The sequence below is a fragment of the Amblyomma maculatum genome, chromosome 8 (genome assembly GCF_055883805.1).
Source record: "Amblyomma maculatum isolate TAMU_Amacu chromosome 8, ASM5588380v1, whole genome shotgun sequence".
Classification (NCBI taxonomy): Eukaryota; Metazoa; Arthropoda; class Arachnida; order Ixodida; family Ixodidae; genus Amblyomma; species Amblyomma maculatum.
Window position 1 is genome coordinate 75,372,239 of NC_139351.1, and position 27,806 is coordinate 75,400,044.

Consider the following 27,806-nt stretch of genomic DNA (forward strand, 5'->3'; position numbering starts at 1 on the left):
GTAATTTATTCCTGCAACGATAAGCATACACGAACGAGGACTAAATGAGTGAACGTCCCAGCACTATGTCCACTCCCGTTAGGCCTCGTCCATATGCGCTGACTTTATTTATGAGTGATACTATAAAATCGCCCGCCAACCATTGTGTCGTCAAGTAGGCAGAAAAAGTCAATTTCGTTTTGCTTTCGTGCTCACACAAATACGCTCCCTCTTTTATGATGCATAGAGCCCAATTGTTTTCAGAATCTACCATCCTACGTGTAAAATGCTCCATAAAAACGTCATGACTAAAATAGTGCAGTAAATGTTTCACATTGTTATAAAATATACGACAAGGCCCAATATAAAAGCCCCAATCCAGACAATATTACATTACACCACCCAATCTCAACTCATTTCTAGAACATTCCTGGCTTTTAAAGGTCTTCTTGGATGGTAACGGGAAGGTGAGAAGACAGTGTTTTTCAATACATTTTCTCATCTTATAAGAGTTTTATTTCCAGAGTATTATCGTCTTAAATTTCGGGAGTTGGGGAGTACTACTATGAAAGGCCAGAGCTTGCAGGATGAAAACTCGGGACTAGATATCAGGAGAGGAAAGCGGGAATCACACTACGGAAGGATGAAAAATGAAGAGAAAATTGCTGATAATTGTAAAAATAACGTAAGTTATAAAGAGCAACATGGATAATAAGTCAACAAACCTAAGTGTTAATGCTGCTCAATATTCGGGACTATGAATTATTGAAAAATAAAAACATTGTGTAGTTGACCAAACATTCAGAGTTGGTTTTAGAAGAAGACCGCCATAAGTTTTTTGTTAAACCTTCAGCAAGCGAGTGAAAAGCCACCTCCAGCCCACTAGTAGAGAGCTCTGTGCGTAGACTGCACTTCTACAAGTGCCTAGGCTTTAATCTTTGCTCGGCATTAAAGGGCACGTAAAAGTGTTTCTCGATGTGAGAATTGTTTAATAACTTCCATTAGGTCTTCCTGTGTATGAAAGCAAAGCCCACATTACACGGCGGCTGAAATTGAAATTTTAATACGCGATATCAGGCTAGTAGGTCTGCAAGCATTACCCTTTCAACGTGGGTTGGTAGGTAAATTCGGCAAACATATTTTTTTTTATTTTTGTCAATAAACCATCACAATGTCCTAGCAACGTGTATTTAATATTACAGGTTGAAATGAGCAAGTAAAATGCTTTGAAAGTCTGCCCAAACATACCTACGCCTTAAAATGAGCAGTGACTCACAGTATTGTCTGTTTGCTTGAAGATATTTGCATCTGTAATAATTTCATAAAATGTTTGTTTCCGATAGAATATTATATGTCAGTTCATCGCCAGTTTTAAGGATTATTGTACTTCATTCTGCTGACCGATGACGCGGATATTTCTGTTTCTACTACAATTATGAAAAAAAGGACAAGGAAGAAAGTCGTTGAATGCTCGGTAAAAATTCGTTGGATGCACTTAGATACCTCTTAAGTGGGGTAAGGCTCATGAGAATCTTCCTACTAACTTGCCGTGTTTGTTCACATTGTCCGCATTTGAACGGCTTTGATTAGTTTACACTAATCTGCTTCCATTCTGTACTAATTCCGCTTAATTACACGCTTTCATTTAGTTTTATAAATCCGGCATTTACTCACTTTGTGAGATCCGACAGTGTACCGACATCTCTCCGTCTTGTGTGACGTTATCATCTAAGTTTCTTGAGTTGTTTTTCGAAATAATAGGCGCTTCGATGGGCATAAGTGCTAATTCCTCTTTATTACAGGTTCTTAGTCTACGTTTGCGCAACTCCAGCATTTATAACCAAATTTTACTATTTTTGTGCTATTTCGCTGTCCGAGTTATTTTTACATCCCGTCTATTGGACGTATGGCGCTATTTCGACGCAACTTTGCGATCTGTGGCTAGTTAATTATTTCTCTGCAATAATCAAACTTGGCTTCGAGTTTAATCTCCTTATATCATAGAATCAATTTTTTTTTCTCCTATCTCTATTCGCTGAAGAACTAGCAGGAGAGGACACCTCTCTTGAAAGCACACTTCCTGCTAACACCCATGTTCCTGGAAAGGCCCTAAAACGTAAAAAGTGCTTTGCATTGCGGCCCCAAACCGGATTAACACGCTTGAGTATACGAAGGAAGCTTACACGCCACGGCACATTTGAAGAAAACAAGAATAGCCAAGAAAAACAACCTGAAGAGGTTTTCTAAAATAATTGATCAAAATTACGGAACGAATATGCCTAAGGTGCGTTCAAGTGTCGTGAAAAAACAAAACCAAAACGACCGCATAGTATGAACAATGATGTTGCGGTGCCTATTAAGAACATCTTCTCATCAATATTTAAAGGGACTAAAAAAATTCTTAGTACACCTAAATGTCTGCCGGCTCCATCTATTGAACTAAAGAATTCTGGATGCCCTGAAAATATTTGACCGATAGTCAGCTTGAAATTTTTTTTCATCAAAAAACCGTGCTTGCGCAATGTTTCTTGTTCAGTCAATACTGCGTATATTAAGGAATATTTTGCTGTGAATTTTTGTTATTCTTCTGACAAAGATTTAGGTAAATGTACCGTCTTTGCCAAAAGTAACCAGGCTGCATGTTTTGCTTCTCCCTTGTATTATAAAGCCAATAATGATTTTCAGATGATAACAACTAGTTAAGAAGTGAGGACAGGCGTTCGCCTTCACATTACAAACATTTAGAGGTTCAGACATGCTATGAATTTACTACCACATGGATAAGAAGCAGATCCTGCAGCCTGGTTACTTTTGGCAAAGTTTTCTAATACGTTTCTATAAAAAGGAATTAATTTAGACTTTACATCTGCTTCATAGTTTTCAATAAACCGTTTTTCGTTGAAGCCACCTTGTTCGTTAAAAATATAGCCAAGGTTCAAGTCGCTTGCGTCAACATACGTCGAAAATCGTTGAAGTCTACTCGCCTACAGCTTACTGGATACCGTTCCCGCGTAAGACTCATACTGAGTAGGGTGGCAGGCCGAGGATTCATTTTCAGTTGCATTCGTAATGTGTGGCTGATGAATTTCAGCTCACTTAAAAATTAAATGGCGATTCTAATTCGCCGTGTTCCACCACTCAGCGAGCTTTGTAATGTCTGTTTCATGTAAATCAACGAGTGAGGTCTGCAACAAGAAAACCCGACTTAGACACAGCTGGAAAACTTTTTTATGAGGTCCCATAAAACGCTTGAACCTTGATTCCTTTCAGGAGTCACTTTAGATGCCTCTAAATCCTGCAAATATGGCAGTAATACATAAAAGTAGACCCCTTTGACCGTAAGTGTGATACCTGTCAAACCAAAAGTGTAGCTAGCTTTTCTGTCCTACTGAAAGATTCACCTTATTGTTTAGTCCATATAATGTTCTTGAATATTTGACTGTTCTTGATTTCTTCAGCGCCAAACTAATGCCAACAAAAAATTCATATGCATTGCAGTGAACACATATTAAAGTGCGGTATTTATTCAAAATCTACTGCTGCTATATTTTATGCCAAAAATTGAACAGTTATTCTGTCGCATCATAAACTAGTTTAACAATCACAAACTCCTTAAGAAGGTCGGAGGAAATAGCTATGGAATGTCAAGCATATATGCAGTAGTTACTTCAGTTCTAAGCTGAATATGACAGCTTGGGTAAATGCTTGGAAATATCCAGTTCTCGGGCAATTTATTCAAGCTTGCTTTATACAGGTGGACTATATTATACCTTCGTGCATTAGGTCCTCACAGGTTTTGAATGCTAGCCAGAATTGTGTAAATCTTACAACCTTTATTACGTCAATAAAATCGGCTAGAATGCGTGGCCTAAGCCCCCACTTTTTTCACAATATCACCAGTGGCCGGATTTTTCTCCCGGTAGTTCTCAACTTCGTGAATGTACAGTTTTGTTCCAAGTACGTTCATTAGACTACTGAAACACTTTTTCGACAGTGACTGCCATTGACACCTTTGTAGTTATTCATCTCAATATTACTGCGGCCTTAATAATCAAACTTTCAAAACTGCTTGTGCACAAATGAACAGTCGGATTGGCAAGCCTTTTATTATAGTTTTTTTTAAGAAGTAAATCTGGGGGGCTCCACTTTACCAAATAGATTAATTTTGCCGAGCGTGTCAAGCGCAGGATAGAATTCATCGGACAAAGGGTTTGAACATAAAGTTCCTTATGGCCATTGAAAATAAATTTATTTGTCCTTGCCAACGACTACGAATTTTCTGACATGACTTTCAATATTTTTGAATAATCAGGCGTTTTTTACACATGAAGTTTCATGAAGTCTATCAATAAACAAATGTCAATATTGTTTTCGATATGTGTTCATATTTCGCTTCTGATTTCAAAACCTAAATTTATGTCTAAAGTTCACATATATTCGCTCCACTTTCGAGATGAAGTGGTGTTATTTCTTACGTTCTATATTCCTAAATTATTTGCTTTTTTCAGAGAGATATTTCTTGACAGTACTCCGACTTCCACGATGTTGCTGTGCGGCCTTCTCAGTGCACTATTGTTGTGGGTTCCACGAAGTCGAGCAGAGGATGTTTCTAATGTCAAACAAGTTGAAATCAAGAATCCTCAATTAGATAAAGGTAGGTTATGACACGACATGAATCAAACGAAAAAATCGAATGTCTTGCCAATGATTGAATCATGTGTTACCTGAAGTCATACAAGATATCTGGTAAAGCTAAGTGACCACCCCATAGAGAGAAGTAAATTTAATATGCGTATATAATATGTATATCTCACATTGAAAGTCATATTATCGATACTGCGCTCTCCTTTCTAAGTGCCGCAAAGAGACTGTCATGACTCCACTGCATGGAAACTTGCTACTCTTGAGAAAATTAGGAGTACAATTATACCCAAAGTACGTGCTGCTGTTACCGCATTTTTATAGCGTAAAAATGTGCAGCATCAGCTATTATTCCGCTGCTACAGCGTTCATAGTCTTAAGTAGGATGCGGGGGCCGGACGTTGAAACTAAATAACAAGAGCCCGTGTACTGACTTTGCTATTTGTAAGTACCGCAAGGAGTACCAATTTCCTGGACATAAAAGTGATCGTCTATGCCCTCTTCTTCCTATACATTTACTCATAGTAAAACACGGATAAAACACATATCAGTGAAATTGCCACTCAATGCATGCGTGGTCTTGTGCTCACCGCATAGTGCTGTTAGTATCTTCAATTTTCATGCGCCTCGCTGTAGCGCAAGAAAAAATTTCATTAAAAGCACTGAATCTTCTCTCTAAATTTTTGAAGCACGCCTGACAATCAGATCATATGAAATGCATACCACTAATAACCTGATCATATTTACCGCGGGTACACTTTCTTACTTCGCGCTGAAGAAAGTTACCTCTGCTTTTTATTGTTAAATCTTGTTCGCAACACTTGTAGAAAAACATGTCGTCGCTCATAAATTGGCGTTATAACACCACTCAAAATATGCACGTGCTCTTTGATGCGAAAGCAATACAAGAAACAGTGGGATGAGAGAAAATCGCACACTCAAAATATGCACGTGCTCTTTGATGCGAAAGCAATACAAGAAACAGTGGGATGAGAGAAAATCGCAACCTTCCGGAATATGTGACCTAATCCTCAAAAAAGTTACGTCATAAAATTTTCTACCATAGGTGGCATCATACATCAGAAAGTGGCGACATAAAACTGTCTTCAAAGAGCGCTCCGCCTCAAAGTATGGCATCGTTCGTAGAAAAGAGGCGTCTTAAAACCACCGGCCAAACGTGGCGACATTTCTCATACTTACGAGTCTTAAAATCAGCTTCTGCTCAGCAGGTGACATGCAACGGTAATGCAGACCAGATGCGGCCTGCCATTGATGGCAGTTGACGTGGTGGGACACGTGATGTCACGAAACCACGTGGTATTGCCGCGTTTGATGGTTCCGAGACGGTGACTGCAGAATGGATCCACAATCTCCTGCATTCCGATTAATCAAGAGCACTGCCCTTTTGTGAGGATGGCGCCATCAAGTGACTAAGTGACTAAGTTGAGAAAACTGCGAAGCTTGTATGTGTAGTTGGATCCACGGAGCAGGACACAATGTGCTCACATTTATCTTTTGGAGCTTAACATTCAGTCATGAGTTCTGAAAGCATCTTACTGCAAGGAAAACGTTTCTTAGCGCCATATAGCCATTCGGTAACAAATCATCACAATGTACGCATACGGTTAGATGTTCTGCCATCGTCCGGCCAAGGACTACTAACCTGACAACCAGCTGTGTGTAACCTTCATCTTAAAATGATTTATATCGACTGACAACGGTAACAGTTTTACCAATCGAAGCAAAAGAATGTAGCCGTTTCATTAAAAAAGTCTTACGAGCAATGGTAATTGGGCTATATTTGATTTCTACGATCATGCATACACTACTTCATTTACTATTTGAGCAGCTACTGCGTTATATTCTCACGACTTTTATGGTGCTCAATTGAAAGAGAATGAATTTGTTGTCCCTGATGTTTGCTAATGAAGGGTTTGTAGCATTTGGCTATTTGCCAGCCCACTTCAGCATTTTCTGCATGACGATGCCATTCGTTTGGTGGTGCGAACGGTAATAGGGTTTCTCATTACAACTGAACGAAATACTAGCCGCCCTGCACTTCATTTACCATGGAGGTTTGTGGCAAACCGAAAGTACAAGTGTTCGGGTGCCGCTTATTGCAACTTTGGCATTTCTGTCTAGTTTTATTGGTATTTTTTGCGCAATAACGTTATTAATTAATGATTATCCAGCAACGCGCGCAGTTCATTTATTCAACGCAGCATCTGACGCCATACGTAATTACGGCATGGCGTTTAAGTCCAACCGCAAAGAAAAAAATAAAGTCAACATGGCTGCTTGTATCATCATCAGAAAAGAGGTCCAACTTTGTTCTTCTCACAGGGTCGGTGCCCCTAATCAGTGTATTCAGGGAATTGCTCTCCCATTTTCTTCCAATTAACCCGTTCTTGTGCTAGTTGCTCTAACTTGACCCCTGCGGATTTCCTAATCTCACCAAACCTCCTAATGTTCTGTTGTACTTTGCTACGCTTACCTTCCTTTGGAATCCAATTGGTTATTCTTACAGACCGTCGGTTATCCTTCTTCGAATTACGTTTCCTGCCCATGACCATTTCTTCTTCTTAATTTCAACTAGAATATCAGTAAGTTGAGTTATTTCTCTCACCCACTCTGCCCGTTTCCTATCTACTAACGTCAGGCATCTCATTACTGTTCCTTTGCCCAAATGTTGTCCTGAACTTAAGTAGAACCCTTTTGGTTAACCTATTTGTTTCATCCCCATATTTCAGCACCGGTAGGATGCAACTAGGATGCAAAGTAATACCCGTAAGCTGCTAGTCATAATGCCTTCCAAATGCGCTTCATCCCACCCTCAATCTCTTCGTTCTTTCTGTTCTGTGATTTTGGACCAGCGATCACTGCATCTCCTAAGCAGACATATTCGCCAACCACTTCCAGTGCTTCGCTATTTATTTTAAATTGCTGTACCTTTCGCAGGCTATCAGCATCACCTTAGTCTTCTGCATAATAATATTCAGGCCCATATTTCTGCTTCTACTGTCTACATTATTTTTCACTGGTTTCAATCGGTCCTCTGAGTTACTTAACAAGGAAATGCCATCCGCTAATTTCACATTAGTGTGAATACTTATATAGCACAATAACCACTTGCTAAACTCTTCAAATTCAATGCGATATATTTTAAATTAGTTATATTTTCAATGTTGCCTCTACATTCTGTATATCTTGCAATTAATGTGACAGTTTTCGCATTTCCAAATAAATAGTTTAAGGTATAATAGGCCAGAAATTTGATGTCATAGTAGAGCGGAAAACTATTTGCAACGTCGGTAACACAGATCGTCGACGCTGTTTAGCAATGCCGTCGGTTCTACGCAGCAGCAAGCCGAAATCTTTCTCTACTGAGTGAACGATTATCACGTTCACCGCTTCCCCTCTTCGCGTCGCTACCTTTTTCGCTCAAATGTAGCTCATTCTCTGGAGAACTTGAGCGCCGCCATGATTGTGTACTAGCTCAAGAAAAGCCGCTAGCTTCGCAAGGTGATAGCTTTATCATAAAATCACTTCTTCATTCCTAATGAGAAGTTTCCGGCAAGCTTTTCTGTCATAAAAGAGACGTAAGCTAATGTGCCAAAACGACCACTGTAAAGCTGACCAAATTGAACGTTAGTTTCTTTTCATAGTTTTCGGGTTTGCTATTTCGAAGAATATTCCTATAGATGAGTATTTTAGGGCCCATGAACATGACCATTTTTCTCACTTGTTTTTGTTGTCCCTGCTTGGTAATGCGTAAAAAGAACGGCAAGCTCCTTTAATATACTGTGTAATTATTCTTCATTATTCTTAACGCCTTAGTAATAAACCTAATGTTCAATCTTAATTTCTTGGTGAAAGTTTGTGACGCAATATAAAACGACTATTACTTTTGGCATCAGAACTGAACACGCTGTAACTTCCGTGCATCCAAGTAAACAAAATGTCCACATTCTAAATGGAAAAGAATTATTAAATCCACTGATGAAAGATACGAAATTGCCGAAATTATCCGCTATAAGGTAAAATAATGAAACGGATCGATCCCTCTGATCTTGAGAGTCATTGATGTCAACTCTGCGGTGTTAATTTTCTTAATCGTTTCTGCCTTCTATAGAATCATATATAAAGCCACTATCATTTTTCAACAGTGCAAACAGTCGCTGAAAGTTGACAGTCTTTTCTAATGAAACTTCTTAAATTCCTATTTTTGCATGTCCTATAATTTCTTGATCAAGGTCAATACGATGACACATATTCTATAGGTAGGCTAGCATTAATTATAATTCCTGTTAGTTCTAAAGACCTCGCTGGATTTGTTTTCTACGGCTGCCTTAACTGCTCATTTTGAACGCAGAGCAAACTGCAGAAGGAAACATTTTCTGTTCATGCGAAGCTCAGAGCCTTCACATCAAAATTGCATGAAGGTTTTTGGCAGTATTCGTACATTCGCTTAACTATTTCTTAAAAAAGCGTCGTTGGAACTGTGCGACAGTACTAATTGCGCATCTTCAGCATAGAACAAATTTCAAAGTATATTTCTGCACATCAAGAACTACACTGTTTGTATTAATGAGTTCATGAACCCTATCTCCTAATATTCCGCACATGCGTTACAATTATTTTATAAACGCAGGCTTTTCGCTTTTTAAGTAACTTTAAGTACTCAGCGACGTACAGATAAAAGGTAAAATCTAAAAGGAAAGTTCTGGCGCGATTCGGATGCTCTGACTATTTCCTTAGATCCCATATAGCCCACATCTGCCTCAAAAATATTATGTGTCGTTGAATCCTTTTAGTCGAGAGTACTAGCAGTTTTCAAAATCACTCATAAGCATATAGGTTAACCTAAATCAACACCAATTGATGTTAAAAGGCGGACTGTCTAAATAGCAAATGTTTAGCAGGTCATAAAATGAACCTCGTGTATTAGGTAGGATGGTATATGAAAAGAAAACCTGTTATTGCGCGATAAACATAATCATAAAAAATTCCTTCGTAGCATGCTGACGCTAAAAAGCTGAGAACTTCTGGCGGTGTTCCTGGGTCTTCAACCGGGAAAAGGCGACTGTGTTCTCTCTCCTCACATTGATAAATGTCCCATTCAAAAGTCCACGTGCGCCAAACCTAAGTTCGCCTGGACACCTCACACTGGACCCGCCTTCTTGTCTAGCTTAACTTTGTAACTGCCAGTCGTTTCGTGAACATTGTTCTGCGAGAAGCACTGCGGCTGAAAATCAGTGAAGTAAATTTCAAGATATCTTCCGCCCTTTGATTTAGTAGAAATCGCATGGAAGTTTGAAGAGCTATAATGAAACATTAAAATGAAATTAGGAGGTTGGTGAGGCTTATGCACCTTTGTAGCCTCGACGAAAACATTCCTCTTTTTTTTTTTAGATCATGTTCATATTGAGACTATAGAAATGCGTTCTATTAGATTACAATTTTAGGTAGAAGGGTAGAACGGAGGGGCCGTTTAAAAAATTACTGATCGAGCTAAATTTGCCTATATCATTTTAATCTGTATGACGATGAAAAGAGGTACAGAAATAAATAAGTTCTGGTTATTTTACTTTCGCTGATTTCGGCAAAAACATAGAGATCAAAAGGTGTCTCGTGAATTCATTTACTAAGAATAATGCAGTGAACGCTCAGCAAATCTTTCGGGGGCATAGAAGCGCAACCGATAATTGTCGTGGCAGTATTTACCATACCACTGGGCAGCATTATTGCAGCAGCATTGCTCTTCATCTCGAAAAAGTGGCAACTAAAATATTTCTGTTTCAGGCTATTGCGCATACCACACAAGTGCCTTCAACAGTGCAATATTACCGTCTGGATTGTGTGAGCGGTGGACATGCAAATATAATGACGGGAAAATCCTAAAAGAGGAGTAAGTCGCAGCATTTTGGTCTCCCAGTAATGCATTCGCGTTTTGCGAATATCGTGCTATAACCACATAGAAAAAGAAACATATACCGACTTACTTTTTCTGTGTACTCGTTAAGTATCATTGCGATGGAAGGCGAAAGTATATTGACAATATCGAGAAAATGGCAATAATGAAAATTCAGTAGGTAGGAAGCTGTTTTTGAGAAGTACTATTTTCTTCGGGTGATGTCAATGTCTTATAAGCAGCGAAGGAAGAGACTGACCTTTGTGTCTTAGTAAATTTCTGGAGCTTCTAATTAAGCTGAAATTTCTCTCTAACTCAGGTGCAAAGCACTCGAACATGGTTGTAAGAGGAGCAATCCTAAAGCACGATTTCCAGAGTGCTGTGAAACACAATGCCTCGAAAAGTCAAGTAAGTTTTATAATCTTGATGCTTATGTTTATTTTAGTGTTTAATGTTGCCGATGTAGACGCTGGGAAAAAAAAAGCTTATCAGACGTGAAAAATACTGGGGTTTCTTGAAATGACAAGCATTACAGTGAGTTATTAACTTTATGGTGTATAATTCAGCCTGTGTTTATAAACATATAGCGAGTTTACATCGCTCTTGACATTTTGTTACTGTCAAAGGCTGGCCACTGGAATGTTCGGTCAATAGTGTTCAGTTGAATGTGGACAAACCTTATGTCTGAGGATCAATAGTGGTTGGGACGTAGAGTGTAAACAAGGGATAGGAAACGGGACAGTTCAGATGTTTTGTGTTTGGCGTTGTGGTCTTATATAGCATATGTAACGGTCGTATTGTTCCGAGGCGTCATTATCTAAGCACAAGCTTAGAATCAAATAAGTTATTGTCTTTTGGCTTAATGTTGAACTGATTTTCACGTAATGGTCAAGAGCAGTTGCCTTGCTAACTCAAAACTAGCTTTACACCCTACAAGCGCTAATAGGATATCTTGGTGCCATTAGCATGTAGGCGTAATGCCTACCGGCGTTGGCGAATCACATTTTTAATTCCGTAATGTCTATATAATATTCACTTTGAGCCTAAGTTTATTACCTGGAAGGTAAGATGCGCTGAAAAGTATCTAAGGTAGAATAGTGCAGTGCTCTCATTCTGAAAGCTCCCCCCCCCCCCCCCCCAGACCTTACTCCTCTACTATAGAAACATTTTCGTGTTTTGGGGTACGTTCGATCGTTTTTGAGTTCTTTCAAATAAGTGAATGAAAGAGTGGTCTCATGAAAGGCCATCTTGCGTATGCAATAAATATATTCAACATGTTTCATTCTCACATGTATCTGCTTGCTCCTGCTATGACATTTTAAGAACCTAGTTTTCGTAGCTGCCGCAAGAAGAAAAGTGAAGATATTGGGAATAGTGCAAATTGCTGTAGCAACACAAACTACCAAGATTCTATGCAAATTCCGGAACTGCGCATCGTATTCATCACTCGCAGTTAACGGCAAGAAAGTGACGTTAGCTCTGCCGAACGCCATTGTGCCAGCAGCAAACAGGCCTCCCGCACCTTATTACCGACCGTATTACCGCGCAATGAAACGTTCATCATACTAAGACATTCCACATACCACTCGACGTAGTACAGGATCAACACGTCTGCCGCTCTGAAGGCGAGTGGGGCTTGTGAACACTGTCAAGAACAAGTTACACAGAACAGAAATACCTAGTAAGTTACAAAAATTGGCTAAGTCAATAATAGCACCATGTTCACTCTTCGGAGGTCGTCCCACCGGATTTTATTTGAGGCACGTGGTTCTTTCTTACAGCGCGATTTATAATAATAATAATAATAATAATAATAATAATAATAATAATAATAATAATAATAATAATAATAATAATAATAATAATAATAATAATAATAATAATAATAATAATAATAATAATAATAATAATAATAATAATAATAATGTGAGCCCTCCACGGATCTTCTTTCATTTGTACATACCATGATCTTCTCCGTCCTCTTGTACATACCATCATCGTCGTCCCGCGGCGCCGGCTCCGGCGCGCGCTTGGGTCTTCTCCATAAAATTAAACGCTGACATGGCATACCTTGCCGTGCCTTCACGACCTTGCCGTCTGAACCTGGCCTTCTTTCAAAAGTGGTGGAGGGGAAATTCGATCCCCTTGCTGCCTTGTGCCCTGCCTCTCGCTGGAGCTACGTTCCGGTCGCCGTTTAACAACTACCATCGTCATGTTAACCGAGAGCCGTCCCGACCCGGCCGGACCCTCTACCTCGGCTACACCGCCGCCTCCGATGGTGCCCACACGATAACGCGACCCGCCACTGTTCGCTGGTCGTCGCGACGAAGACGTCGATGACTGGCTTGGCACTTATGAACGCTGCAGTGCCTACAACCGGTGGGATGATGCTTTGAAATTTCTGAACGTATCTTTCTACCTTATTGAGGTCGCCAGAAATTGGTTTATTAACCGCGAGCCCCACACCATAAAATGGCCCACCTTCAAGCAGCAGTTCCGACAGTACTTCGCTGACCCGGCTGTTCGGACGGAGATCGCAAGGAACAAGCTCGCTACCCCCCGTCAACGTCCCGATGAGTCCTATGCGTCATACATAGAGGCCGTGATGGCACTCTGTCGGCGTATAAGTCCCACCATGCCAGAATCTGAACGTGTACACCATGTCTTGAAGGGAATCAGTTCAATGGCTTATAACACCCTAGTTGCCCAGAAACCATCAAGTGTTGATTCCATTATAACGACCTGCCAATGCCTCGACCAGCTACAGTCCTCCAGATTGCAGCCCGGCTTCACTACTGCCCCGACCTCTACTGACCTCGATCTACGAGCCATGATTCGAGCGATAATCCGCGAGGAGCTCCAAGCCCTCAGCCCTTTCTGCCGGCACGGGTGCGATCATTCGTCTCCTCCTTCTAACGACGCCGGCCTCCGCCACATCATTAAAGAAGAGTTGGCCACTATCAACCACCCTGTCACACCTGATCCTCCTGCACCTCGCCCAGCACCGACCTACGCTCACGTCGCTGCATCCCCTCCTCATTTTCTTCAACCACCCCAAGCACCACCCTACAACCACATCAACACCATGACGACGGCTCAACCTACGACATCCTGTTACGCTCCTTGGCGCCCCTCTCGCCCAGTGTGCTATTATTGTGGAATTCGAGGACATTTAGCTCGCTTTTGTCGCCGACGCATTCAGAACGAGCGACGTGGTTATGACGCCTTCGAACTAGGCATACCTGCATATTATCAGCGACGACCAATTCCCAGCCAACCTCGTCGATTCTCTCCCCCGCCGGTATCTTCGTCTGAACCAAGTGGGGCTCATGTATCTCTACGCCGGTCCCCTTCCCCATACCGCCGCTCTGTTTCGCCACTTCGACCAGCAACAACTGTTCCTGTCCGTAATTCGGAAAACTAAGCGATTCAGTTTCCGGAGGTGAAACTGCACTTTGCGAACTTACAAAAAGTCCTCCTCATCGCCCGTATAATATGATTTCCGTTTTAGCTGCAGGATTACCGGTTGAAGTTTTGATTGATATAGGGGCTGCACTTTCTGTTATTTATGCTGATTTGTGCCACCGTTTGCGGAAAGTAACGACACCATATGATGGACATGAACTTCGTGGAGCAAATGGTGTCCCTCTGCACCATTCAGCAAAGTGTACAGTTCGAGTTGTTATGGACGGCGTCCGCCACCATGTGCTGTTTGCTGTGCTTTCTCCGTGTGCGCATTTGATAATTTTTGGATGGAATTTTTTGTCAACCACTTCAGCGTTAATTTCTTGTGGCGACCGTGTCATCCATATGAGAGACAGTGATTTTTCATCTGACATTTCTGCACGGCATCATTCCCTCATTGCCACAGCTGATACTGTATTGCCTCCACAGTGCGAAACACTTATTACCGTTGTTTCTGAACACATTATTGACGGGGATGTACTCATCGCACCATCTCATTGTCACCTTGCACGTGGAATCGCCTTCTCATCAAGTCTTGTACGATTCCGCAGCAGCTGAGCAATAGTAGCTGCCCCGAATACTTCCCGTGAATCCCTCGTGCTGACTAAAGGAACTTCTCTGCCTTGAATAGTGGATGCTCACCCTATATCCATGATGGTGCTCACTGCCTCGCTAACTCCGCAACGTGATTCTTCGCAAGTCTCTCTTTCCATGCTGTCAAAGACAATCAACCCAAACCTCATGCCGCACCAACGTCAAAAATTGCTGCAATTGCTTTAAGCCCACCAAGCCATTTTTGATGCCACTTCCCCACCACTGGGACGGACTAGTGTTGCACATCACCGCATCCTTACCGAAGGTAACTCAATTGTACGCCGACGACCTTATCGGGTTTCTCTCACGGAACGAAAAGTAATGGAAGAAAATGTCAATGACATGCTCCATCGCGATATTATTCGTCCATCAACAAGCTCATGGTCCTCCTCAGTAGTATTAGTTAAAAAAAAAGGACGGATCGGTACGATTTTGTGTTGATTATCGCGCACTCAACAAAATTACCCGCAAAGACTTCTATCCGATGCCGCGTATTGATGATGCCCTTGACTCTCTCCAAGGTGCCGAATATTTCATGACCTTAGACCTCCGCTCAGGTTATTGGCAAATACCTATGCGCGAGGACGACAAAAAAAAAACCGCTTTCGCAACTCCCGACGGACTTTACGAGTTTAATGTTATGCCCTTCGGCAATAGTAACGCACCCGCAAAATTTGAAAGAATGATTGATACTGTACGTCGTGGCCTCCAATGAAGAACCTGCTTATGTTACTTGGATGACATTGTTATCTTTTCGTCAACTTTCACCGACCATCTCACGCGCCTGAATGAAGTCCTCACGTGTCTTCCTTCAGCGGGCCTTCAGCTCAACCCCAAGAAGTGCCGCTTTGCAGAGAAAGAAATTAAAATATTGGGACATCTGGTTAGCCACGACGGCATTCGCCAGACCATAAAAAAATAATCGCGGTCTTGAACTTTCCTCGTCCGCAACGGACTACAGATTTGGGCAGTTTCCTCGGCCTGAAGTCCTATTTCCGGCGATTTATAAGGCATTTTGCAACTATTGCTGCGCCACTTCATGAACAACTTAAAGCGCGCAGCCCTTTCGTGTGGACTGAACAGTGCAACACTGCTTTTAACGACCTAAAGCAGGCCCTCACAACAGATCCCGTTCTTGGCCACTTCAGCGACAGCGCTCCTACCATCCTGCACACTGATGCCAGTGGTCACGGTCTTGGCGCTCTCCTCCTGCAGCGTGATGCAACTTCGCGTGAGAAAGTAATTGCCTTCGCCAGTCGGACTATGACTCCAGCTGAGAAAAACTACACCATTACAGAGCAGGAATGTCTCGCCGTCGTCTGGGCTGTTCAAAAGTTTCGCCCTTACCTATATAGTCGCCATTTCACAGTTGTGACCGATCACCATGCTCTTTGCTGGTTATCTTCACTGAAAAATTTGACAGGCAGTCTTGGCCGTTGGATTCTACGCCTGCAAGAATACCATTTCGACGTCGTTTATAAATTGGGTCGGCAACACCAAGACGCCGACGCTCTTTCTCGCTGCCTGGTTTCAGAATCAGCCTGCTGTTTTTCTTCACAATGCATTTCCACCTCTGACTACAGCCGATCATCGCTTCCACCGACGCATATCACTGCAGTTTCTTTTGACGGCTCTGAGAACAAGCACGCTCTCCGCTCACAGCAATTAGCTGATGCCTACTGTTGGCCCATCATCGACCGTCTTATCGGCGCTTCGAGCCCACCTAACGCTAGGCTTCGCCGACAGCTTCGCAATTTCAAGCTTGAAGATGGCATACTACGCTGCTACGTGTATTATCCTGATGCAACTCGCTGGCTCCCAGTCGTACCGCGTGTGCTTCGCCCACGTATACTACCGGCTTTCCACGATGACGCTACTGCAGGTCACCTTCGTTTTAACAAAACATACGACCGCTTGAAAAGACGATTCTTTTGGTCTGGCTTGTCTACCACCGTAGCTAAATACGTTACTTCCTGCCACCTGTGACAACGTCGCAAGCGGCCGACTTCTTCCCGCGCTGGTCTCCTACAGCCCCTTCCCTGTCCCGCCACACCATTTGACGTAGTCGGCATCGACTTATATGGTCCCCTACTTCTCTCCAATGGGGGTAACCATTGGATTATAACAGCTCTCGATCACCTTACACGCTATGCTGAGACGGCCCTTGTACCGACTGGTCCCGCTGAAGAGGTAGCTAATTTCTGTTTGCGGTCAATGGTATTGCGTAATGGCGCTCCTCGGGTGCTTCTAAGTGACCGCGGGACGGCCTTCTTATCGACAGTCGTATCCGAAGTTCTTCGTGCGTCATCCACCCTCCATAAGACAACCTCAAGCTACCATCCCCAGACTAACGGTCTGACTGAGCGATTTCACCGCACCCTATCGGATATGATATCCATGTACATCACACCGGATCATCGAAATTGGGATACTGTTCTACCATTCGTCACATTCGCCTATAATACTGCAGCACAGCGGACTACCGGTTACTCCCCATTTTTCCTCGTTTTCGGCCGTCCTCCCACTACAATCCTCGACACTTCCATCTTCTCTACGCCCGACTACTCCTCATAATTACCAGCCCAGTTCTTATCCCGTGTGGCCAGATGCCGTCATCTTGCCCGCCTCAACACAGAAGCGTGCCAGCAAGACCGCAAGAGTCGCTACGATTCGAAGCATCGGGTGGTCTCTTTTCTTCCTGGTGACGAAGTACTGCTCTATACACCACTGCGCACCCTTGGCCCTAGTGATAAATTTCAGCGCCGCTATCTTGTTCCCTACAAGGTAATCAACCAAACTTCCCCAGTAATCTACCAAGGCACACCTGTTGGTCCCCCAGCTGACCGACGCCACCGTGGAACTCAAATTGTTCATGTATCTCGCTTGAAGCCGTTTGTGCGCCGCGGCACGTCGGTTGGTTAGGAGCGGCCAGGCTGGCCGCTTCCGACCCCTCGGGCAGATTGTGTGAGCCCTCCACGGATCTTGTTTCATTTGTACATACCATGATCTTCTTCTTCCTCTTGTACATACCATCATCATTGTCCCGCGGCGCTGGCTCCGGCGCGCGCTTGGGTTTTCTCCATAAACCTAAATGCTGACACGGCATACCTTGCCTTGCCTTCACGACCTTGCCATCTGAACGTGGCCTTCTTTCACAATATTAATATTAATAATCAATCAATCAATCTTTATTTTTTTAATGTGCGCAGGAACAACCATGTGGTCTTCGTGCTGCAGCACAAATAAAATAAGAAACAAAAATGAAAATGCACAAACATGCTTACACACACAGAGATAAAACAAAAAAAGAAATAAATAATACATGAAATGAAGCTGAGACGAAAAGTATCACGGAAAGTAAGCAAACAATGTGTAGCATCACTTATATGCACAGTGAGAGAATTTTTGAGCACACCAGGAAAGAAAAAAAAGAAGGGTAGACAGAAGAGAAAAAAAGAACAACAAATAACTGACATTGATTATAGTATTATAGAAATATACATAAAATAAACAACCAATCCAGGCGCAACAAGTGCATGGTACTTAAAACACAGGCTAGAAATACGGAATAATACAATAAAGAGGTAGAATTGAACAAGGGACAGTAAGATTCTACTATAAAGTTTAAAGTTGAAATATAAGTAAGAAACGGATACAAAGTAGTTCAAGATACAGACAGCATTGAATAGGAGAAAAAGCAAAAACTGAAGTAAATACAATATTAAGGCTGGAAAGTGAGAGTTATATGCGGTAAAGCACTATTTAGAATACAACGCTACGAACATCCAATGTAAATGAACAGAGCGAGTTTTGGAAGATGTCAAGGTGAGGACAAAAAGAATTAAATAGCCACTGCATCCTGTCAAGAGGGGAGTGGGAATGAAGAGGAGAAACCTGAAATGGTCTGAATTCCCTCATGCTCTTTCGAGGAATGCGCAGTAGGATATACTCTAAGAGCTGAGGGCACAGAATGTGGCCATGAAGGAGTTTGTACAGAAATATGATATCAAGTCTGATACGACTGCAGTGAAGAGAAGGAAGATTCAGTTGGGCGCTCATGGTGGAGCGAGAGGGGGAAGTTGCGCAAGGAAAGCGATAATGAAATTTCCGTAAAAATTATTTTTGTACTCTGTCAACCTTGTCCAAGTTCGATTTGCAAGTGCCATTCCAAACAACCGACGCATACTCCAAGAGCGGCAAGCATATGGACAGGTACAGTTTTAGGAACGGAAGTGGAGTATGGAACTCTCTCGAAAGTCTGCAAACGAATCCAAATGTGCGCATAGCCCGCTGAGCAATTCGTTTAGTGTGAGAGGAGAAGCTCAGGGTTCGGTCAAAAAGTACACCAAGGTCATTAATTTCATCAACCCTGTCCAACAGCACAGAATTCACACAATAATGGTAGAGAAAGCTATGTTTTACGAGCAAAGGACACAACCCTAGTTTTTGAAGAATTGAGGGTAAGTCGATTCTTCGCGCACCAATCACAAAAAGCAGATATGTCCGATTGCAACAACAAGCAATCTTGAAAAGAATGTATTACCTTGAATATTTTTATATCATCAGCATAAAGAAGAAATAAGGAGTTCTTTATCGCCGAGGAAACATCATTAATAAAAACGGAGAAGCGAAGCGTGCCTAGTACAGAACCTTGAGGAACTCCACTCGTTGCAGGGTAAACGAAAGTCTGTCCATTGACACTGACAAAGCAGAATCGATCAAGGAGATAGCTGCGTAGGAGGGCTACGAGTGAGACTTCAACGCAGAGAGTAGAAGTTTTTCAAGAAGTAGTGAGTGAGTAACAACGTCGAAAGCTTCGCTCATATCACAGTACACAGTGTAAACCTGACCCCTCTGAAGGACTGCTGCAGAGGCATACGTCATAAACGTGACTAGGTTGGTAGAAGTAGAGCGATCCGACATGAAGCCATGTTGATTCGGTACTATGATATGTTTGAGATGGAAGAAAGTACGCTGTGCAAAGATAATTCGAAAAGCTTAGAGGTTGCACATAGAAGAGAAATCGGACGATAATTGGAAACATCAGATTTGTGTCCAGACTTGAAGACAGGAAACACGCGTGCCATTTTCCACACAAGAGGAAAGGCAGCATTTTTTAAACAGTTATTAAATATGGCAGTCAGTACTGGTACAAAGATATAACTGAAGGCTTTTATTATGGCAGCTGGAATGCCATCAGGTTCAGGAGACAAAGATGGTCTCAGACGCTTAAGACTCTCAGTTATCAACTCCTCGTCAAAGAGAATGGAATTAGATAGTGCACCAGATGGGAGGCAAACGGAATCGCAATGTGGATGTTTGTAAACGGGGGAAAAATGTTGGGCAAAACTGTCGGCAACATCCCGAATTTCCGAACCCTGAGAGTGAACTAAGCTGATACTTAAATCTGATTTAATGGAACGCTTGCAAACGTAACGCCAGAACTGACTAGGACGATTTGAGGCACTCCTCTCTAAAGACTCAAGATAGGAGTCGTAGTCCCGCTTGTATAAACGTTTGCAAAGAGAACGCACACGGCGAAACTCATCTGCCCAATTGTGAAACCCAGGGCGCTTCGCTTTACGATGGGCCCGTTCCTTGAGTTTTAACGCCGTTATTAGTTCCCTTGAAAACCATGAAGGGAACTTCCTACGCGTAGGAGTATGCAAAGGTATGCACCGACGCATACCATCAAGAACTATTTCTGTAAAGTGACTGACTTGTCCATCTGAATCATTAACATCATTTAAAAGGGACCAGTCGACGGAAGAGAAGAAATTGAAAAGACGGACATAATCACCACGTGCATACGCGAAACGGGGTGAATTCCTCACCCGATCTGAATTAGTAGAAGGTGAGGCAGAGACAGCAGTAGTAACTAGAAGCGGAGGGTGAAATTTGTCACAGCGGGTGAGCGGTATGTCTGAACTCGAGACTCGAACACTTTCAAAATTCTATAGACAGATGTCAAGAATATTACCACAGCAGTTTTCAATGAAATTGTGTTGCTGCAAAGAGTTAAAGGCTACAGAATCAAGTAGAGCGTTACACTTACTTAATATGTAATGATTGTTGTGAGAAGAAATAAATGAGTTCCAGTTGATACAGGAGTATTGAAATCGCCTAAAATAGGAAGTTTGTGTTTGCTATGACGGGTTATAACAGGTTCGATTGAGAGCAGATCATCATAGGCTGGAGGAGGAAGATTCGGAGGAATGTAGAAAGCTGCAAGTAAAAGTTTTCCATGCCGATTTAAAGTGAGTTCGAGCCACACACATTCTTCAACAGTTTCCAGATCGGAACGTCGAACACACTTCACAAAACTGTCAATAGCAATGAGCACTCCACCTCCTCTTGATTTGGGACCTGTTACAGGGCGGTCGCTACGAAAAACAGAGTAATTATTTGGAAAGAAATAATAATAATAATAATAATAATAATAATAATAATAATAATAATAATAATAATAATAATAATAATAATAATAATAATAATAATAATAATAATAATAATAATATTAATAATAATAATAATAATAATAATAATAATAATAATAATAATAATAATAATAATAATAATAATAATGTTTTATCTGAATAATCTCTCATTGAGTTTGAGTAATTATCTCAAAAATATACGACTCCGCGCTGATTCTTACACAAAGAAAATGCGATGGAATGTCGGGTTAGTTGGAGGCTGCCTCTTCCCGCGCTTCTTTCCAACACTTTTCTTCCCATTAAATCAATTATCAGAAAGGCGCGTGTCAGTGTCTTCTTTTACTGCGTTAGCAATACTACGCCAGGTTTCGGCCCCTCCTGTAGTCCGTGGCCGCTGTAAAGATTGACCTTGAGTCGCAGCCGTTTTCCGCAGATAGCATTCCGTTGCCTAGCAACCGTTCAGCCGAGCTCCGCCAGGTGGCGGCACCGACGGCTCTACGCCGCCGCCGCGCCCTCTCGCCAGATCTCTCGGAGTAGAGGGTGAGGAAGTAACTCTTCGTCACGAAAGAGGCTACAAAAAGGGTCGCGCTATCGACTAGCAGCCATAACTGACCACCTACCGCAACTACCGGATGAAATTTATCGCCAAAATATGCGCGCTAGAACTTTGCTTCCATTTTTTTTACGTTTCAGCACTATAAATTCTTGCATTGAACTTTGGTATAGGATAACATCTTTATGTTATCGCGCGCCTAACTTGGTGTTCTGACAGCTGTAATCATGGACAATTCATCAAGTTCTTAATTAAATATAGATCAACATAATGGTTGTCGTGGTTAAAGCACTTCAGTAACAGGAATTGTAAAACATCGTCTATTAGAACTTACTGCAGAGAGATGGGCAAATTATTTTCAAACCTGCCTCGGATTGTTGCATAGAATGCTGGGAAGAGTTCTGGAATAAAGTGACCTTGAGGGTCAGTAATTGAAAGCGTTCCGTTATTCTAGAGGATGCGAGAAAATAAATATGTTATATACCACGTACTGGACTGCACTAGCATTCCGTCTATACTTCCAAAATCATCTTTACCACAGAATATCAGCGCATTTTTATTTTCATTGACTGAGGAATTTTTCAGTGGATAAAATCGCTATATTTCACCATCGTTAACCCGAGGGGAATACGTGAGGGAGCGAGATGATGTGCAGAGAGGCATATTAGTACAAAGTCCAGTATGTCCAGTAGAGCGGAGAGATGGGCCAGTTGATACATATTGGTAAAGATTGAAACCAGCGGAAAGACAGTATATCCGATATACATCCCTGGAAGCTTGCGTTAGTGTGCGGTTTAAAATGGGCATGTAATAGTCTTCCCGTCTTTAGTGCTTGGATCCCAGAGACTTACAGTATGTGGAATATTTTCCAGGCCCATTCTGCACCACTCCAGATAATGTACTTTTGCTATATGGAGATAGCAGACAAAGTCATGTCAGCGGAAAATGTGTGAAATACACGTGTGAAAATGGAAACCTCGTGGAAAGCAAGTAAGTAAAGCGTGTTATATATCAGTCATATATCAGATTATGACTAGCAGCTTACAGGTATCGCTCAAGAGTGGTGTATACAGCAGTTGCATCTTACCTGTTCTCACCTATGGGGCTGAAACGTGGAGGCTCACCAAGAGAGTTCTACTTAACTTGAGGGCAACCCAAAGGGCTATGGAACGAAAAATGGTAGGGGTAACATTAAAAGATAGGAAGCGCGCAGAGTGGGTCAGAGAAATAACTCAAGTTACCGACATTCTAGTGGAAATCAATAAGAAGAAATGGGCATGGGCAGGATATGTAGTGCGAAGAGAGGATAACCGAAGGTCGCCTAAGATAACAAACTGGATTCCAAGAGAAGGAAAGTGAAGGGCAGGATTGGTACTGGGAACCTCAGATAGACCTCCACCAAGTGAAATGAGGATTTATAACTTCGTCCGAAGTCTAGCACTGCCAGTAGTTCGGGCACAGCAGGATAGAATCGCCAGCTGCAAGACACAGCTCCAGCGCGAAAGATGGGCGTCGCGGAGACAAGCGATGGCGACGACGCGGCGCTGTATGTTCTTTCTCTTCCTTACACATGGAATACCTTTTCACCTAATATCTACTCTACGCATGATCCCATGTCGAAACAATCGTGATGAACATACTGCAAAGACATGCGGTCTTTCCACATTTCTCTCAATACGTTTTGACAGCCTGATTGCCTTATAGACTAAAATACTCACGTAGCGTCAGAGTGGAGGCTTCTTGAAAAGGAAGACGATAATAAATGTGAAGTGACATAAATATTGAGCTGAAGTGTACATTCACTATCTCTTTCACGTATCTTCTACGAATAAGCCACATTTAATATACTTCTATTCAAGTGATAATAAAATGCAATCTTCCTCGCTATATCTGAAGTTTGTCTTTCTTAAATAAACCTCCTGTCAAGGGGTAGTAGACATGCATGCATAAGTTAATATTCTCGCTTGCATTTAGTCTTTAGTTTGAGAAAAAGGGATAATTTTTAAAATGAATTTAGAATATGCCATAAAAGCAGACGAGACTCCGAGAGCTCCGCCTCTCCAACGTCGCACCTGACGCAAAATGTCATACCACTCGGTAAGCGCGAACGTGTAGAAACATTATTTGCTCAATTACATGCCCCTTTCCACAGCCAAGCCCTGCGCGCTTACCCTGTTACACAGCGGCGCTTAGGACACAGCAGTTTTTAGCTATCATGTACCAATGACCATGTACTCCTCATGTAACAAGCATCTTAGTGCATTGAAGATTATGTTCAAACGCTGACCAAATCTGTCTTGACCTTGGGACAGGAACATTGATTCGAACCCATCTTCATTGAGCATAACTAATTCAATTTAACTGTCATTAACTTATTTTAACTCGAGAGTGTTAAAGGGACACTAAAGACATCCAAAGATAGTATGAAAATCTAATAAACTACATTTGGTGACACTGTCGCCGCATATCCGGCAGCAAAAAATCGAGTAATTGTTGAGATATTGCGATAAGAAGTTGAGGTTTTTTCTTGTTCCCGCCGGTCGAATTCAAACTGTGCCCTCCGACTACGTAGTAGGAGTTGAGTGACGCACACTATGACGTAAGCGGAGACTCCGTGATAGCTAGCGAGCCGTCGCGGCCCGCGGCGTCGCATCCCTCAAAGGCCAACATGGCAACAGCGTACTCGCAGTGACGGCCACAGCCGAAATAAATAAAACGATGAAGAGAATAATTTACAGAGCGATGGGCCCATAAAGGAAGAAAAAAAAAACATAGAGCGCTTGTAATGCACAATACTTTACGTGTTTCTCAAGCTTTTGCGCTCCTTCTTGCACTGTGTATAAACAAACCGAGCCCTCGGTCATCGCAACGCTTTCCGACATGTTTACATACAAATAAGGTTTAGTTACCAGCAAAATAGTGTCCTCGCTGCTGCGCTTGTCAGGTTTGAAGCTTCGTCGCACTTTTTTCCTTCAAGGTTTGTGCTACGGCGCCGTGTTCAGCGAAGATTACGTCCACGGTAGCATAGCATGACCGAAGTGCCGGCGCCACTACATTTGCCAGCGCTGTGAAATTCCACATGTTAAAATGGATCCAGTGCACAATATAGGGCGCATAGGCATCCAGAACATTAGTTGCAAAACGTGAGAGCAGGCAGCATGCGCCGACGGTCAAGAAGTTGTAATTTTTAGATCGCAGAAACACTTTATTGTAAATGGGGCCATAGCTTAAATATCTGAAATATCTGCAAGGTTCCTGTGGCGCGGATTACCTTGCTTGATCTTTTGGCGTCGCTGAGAGAATTTTAATCCGTGTTTGCCGAAGCCTGGCTTACGCGCTTTATGCACTGTATTTCTGATTTCACTTTCAAATGTCAAAGTCGGCACTAAAGAAAAAAAAAAGCGGCGTAGCCGAACGGTTAGCGCCGAACGTTACGGAGCAAGCAGTAGCGAGTTCGAATCTTACCGCTACTGGCGTTTTTTTTTTACAAATCGTTTTTTTTTTTTTACCTTTTGTAATGTACTTCCGGTGCTTCGTTATTTTTAGTTTTTACTTTTTACCCGAGGCCCTTTTTTTCGCCGGGCGACGAGCGCAATATATCGACGCTCTCCTTGGTATGAGCGGCAAGTATGCCCCTTTTGTTTACGACGCCTACAAATAGCCCGTTGAAGGTCTTGTTGACGCAGTATGTTTGTCAGATGTGCCATGATTTAGTGAACAATTGAATGATAATGCGTTTTTCCTTCGGCGCTTAGCATATGTATGCTTTTCGTGCCGTACGTAGCTGCAGTCGTGCGGTCAAGTCGCAGTCCAAGCGGCGACGGCGGCGATATGTTGGCGCAGAAGTGTGAACGAAGGAGCGTGTCGGCGGCAGCGGATTTCGCTCGCTCGTGCCTCCGAATGCTCAAATGGGAACCATCAAGGCGCATCTGCTGCTCAAAGCTCGTAATTCAGGCGCTGCAGGTCCAAACAAACTATCCGAGTGAGCACGAAATGCCTGAGCCGAAACATAACCAAAACTGAAGTAAGCGCCTGTGGCGCCTCCAAGTATATTTTTGTATTTGCCTTGCAACGTTTACGTTGTCTTTTCGCCGTCGTTTACGTATGATAAAAGCGTGTTATTATATTCGAGACAAAACCTACGACCGCATTCAAACGGGCAACGTAATTCGCATTTGTCAGCCTCCGTGATCCCTAGCGCATCACGAGATTTGTAGTTGCGCGTTTCGGCTGTGGCGGCGATGCCTGTATTTCTGTTCTTCCTCTTTACTACCTTATAACATCTCTGTTTTCAATAAGAGTGAATTTTTTGTAATCAGGAATTGGCATTCTATCGATGCAAGCCCATTTCAGTTTTCTCTTTAGTGTCCCTTTAAAGGTATAGTTATGAAGGAAAGGGCACAGGGCCCAGACCGAAGTTTTTCCCTAGATTCGGGAGTGGTCGCAAAGGCTGAGAGTCTTTGTGTAGCTTTGGGGTTAGAGTGATTGAAAAGATAGCAAAGTGTAACATGGCTGAAACGCCATTGGATGTATAGGTGCATGAATCGATAGATACTGTTATAAGAAAATACAGATTTGATTATGCCGCCCTCTGATCATTGTGTTTAGAATCTGGTTACCAACCGCCAGGCTAAGGTGTTACATCACATCAGTTAATGTTTGTAATGCAAGTTTTTAGATTTATTGTATGTTTTATAAAACACATTCGTTGTAGCTGCGAAAGTCGAAACCTTGGCAGTGTACGTGTCGCCACGAGGAATGGTTGACGGTACCAATTAACCCTGTCGCGCAGTTTCTTTGAACGCAAAGCCTATATATCACCTGTATTTGTTTCCCCTTCATGAAATTTAGTTTGCGTATGAAGGAAGCCCTGTCCTTTTAAATTCTGAGTTATACTTGCATGCACATATAATTTCTCTTCTGTGTTCCCCAAAAGTAAGTACACTGTAAGATGGTATACATTTATGTAAGAAATACATTGCACTGAAGTAGGTATGTCTAATGCTGAAGTACTATCTAATGCTCTGCTTTCCCCCGTTGTGTATTCGTATACTTTGCCTGTTAGTTTGTTTAAAGCTCAATGTTATATTTTCCGTAGTCATGCAGCGAAATATTTGAGGGCATGAGCAAAATGAAAAAAATATAGTAATGGGCAAATTCATTCCGTGAAAACTGATCACAATCTGTAGTGAATGGATGGGATGAATTTTACACTTTGTTATGAGAGGCATGAATTGTTTGGCTCTTTGACTTTCAGCAAGCACAGTGCAGAATTTCTATAAACCTGAATATGCAGCTAATTCTAAGCACAAGGCGATCTCCAGGTATCTGCTGAACGGTTGTTTTATATCAGCCTTTGTTTTATACACTTACGGAAAAAATGTGAAAGCGAATAAGGCGGCCAAATCTTCAGAATTTGAAGGACATCACATCCCAAACGAACAGGTCGTTTGTTGAAAATACTTCAGCTGCCCTTAGTTGTTTCTGTAATTTCCTACTACTGTACCAAAGTACCCCGGTTTGAGTCAAGCCATCGTAGGCCCCGCCTCATGGAGGCAAAGAGGGGATTCACCCATTTGCTGTGCGATGTCACCACAGGTTAAATAACCCCAGGTGGTCGACTTTTCAGAAGCTGTCAACTACAGCGTCTGTTATAGCTACAGGAGTTTTGAAAATTTAAACTCTGTGATTTTTATTCTTCCAGGTGCGAGAATCAGTAGATGACACCACGGAAAAGATGCCATAGTAGAACAAGAAAAGATAGTGGATGTGCAGACAACATAATAGCCCTCAAGCGACTGTGTGCAGGCCCTCTGTCTGCTTTTCTAGCGGAAGATATGAACACAAACTACGTCAACAACAGTCCTCTTTTCTGCGAATTATTTCAATGAAGGTGCATTAATTATTGTGAATAAATTATGGCAAATATACAGTTGCATGTTTTTAGAGAACTCAATGGCCATGTTCCCGCAGCAAAAAAATTGCAAGCGAAGAATTTCAATGTTTAGATGGTTGTCCTGCTGTTAAGTTTTATTACCAATGAAATAAATCAAGGCCTAAATTATTCCATATTTTTTTTCATTTTCTATTCTATGTATTCCATGCTCTTTAGGTTTGGGTCGGTACTAGAACACATCCGTAGTGAAAACTTTACATCCATTTTATACTATATTTAGTATACCGGCCCATTGTACAGGCTTAACCGCCATGAAACCGGGTGTAGCTA

At 42.1% G+C, this 27,806-nt stretch overlaps 1 protein-coding gene across 1 annotated transcript; it reads left to right on the plus strand.

Annotated features, from left to right (window-relative positions):
- The first annotated feature begins 366 nt into the window (after nucleotides 1–366).
- LOC146181553 (uncharacterized) lies at nucleotides 367–27,630 on the plus strand. The gene is made up of 6 exons (XM_084577898.1): nucleotides 367–446; nucleotides 4,488–4,633; nucleotides 10,423–10,528; nucleotides 10,851–10,939; nucleotides 22,453–22,570; nucleotides 27,285–27,630. The coding sequence occupies exons 1-6, from the start codon at nucleotides 433–435 to the stop codon at nucleotides 27,298–27,300; spliced, it is 489 nt and encodes a 162-aa protein (XP_084434024.1). The 5' UTR covers nucleotides 367–432; the 3' UTR covers nucleotides 27,301–27,630.
- The last annotated feature ends 176 nt before the right edge of the window (nucleotides 27,631–27,806 follow it).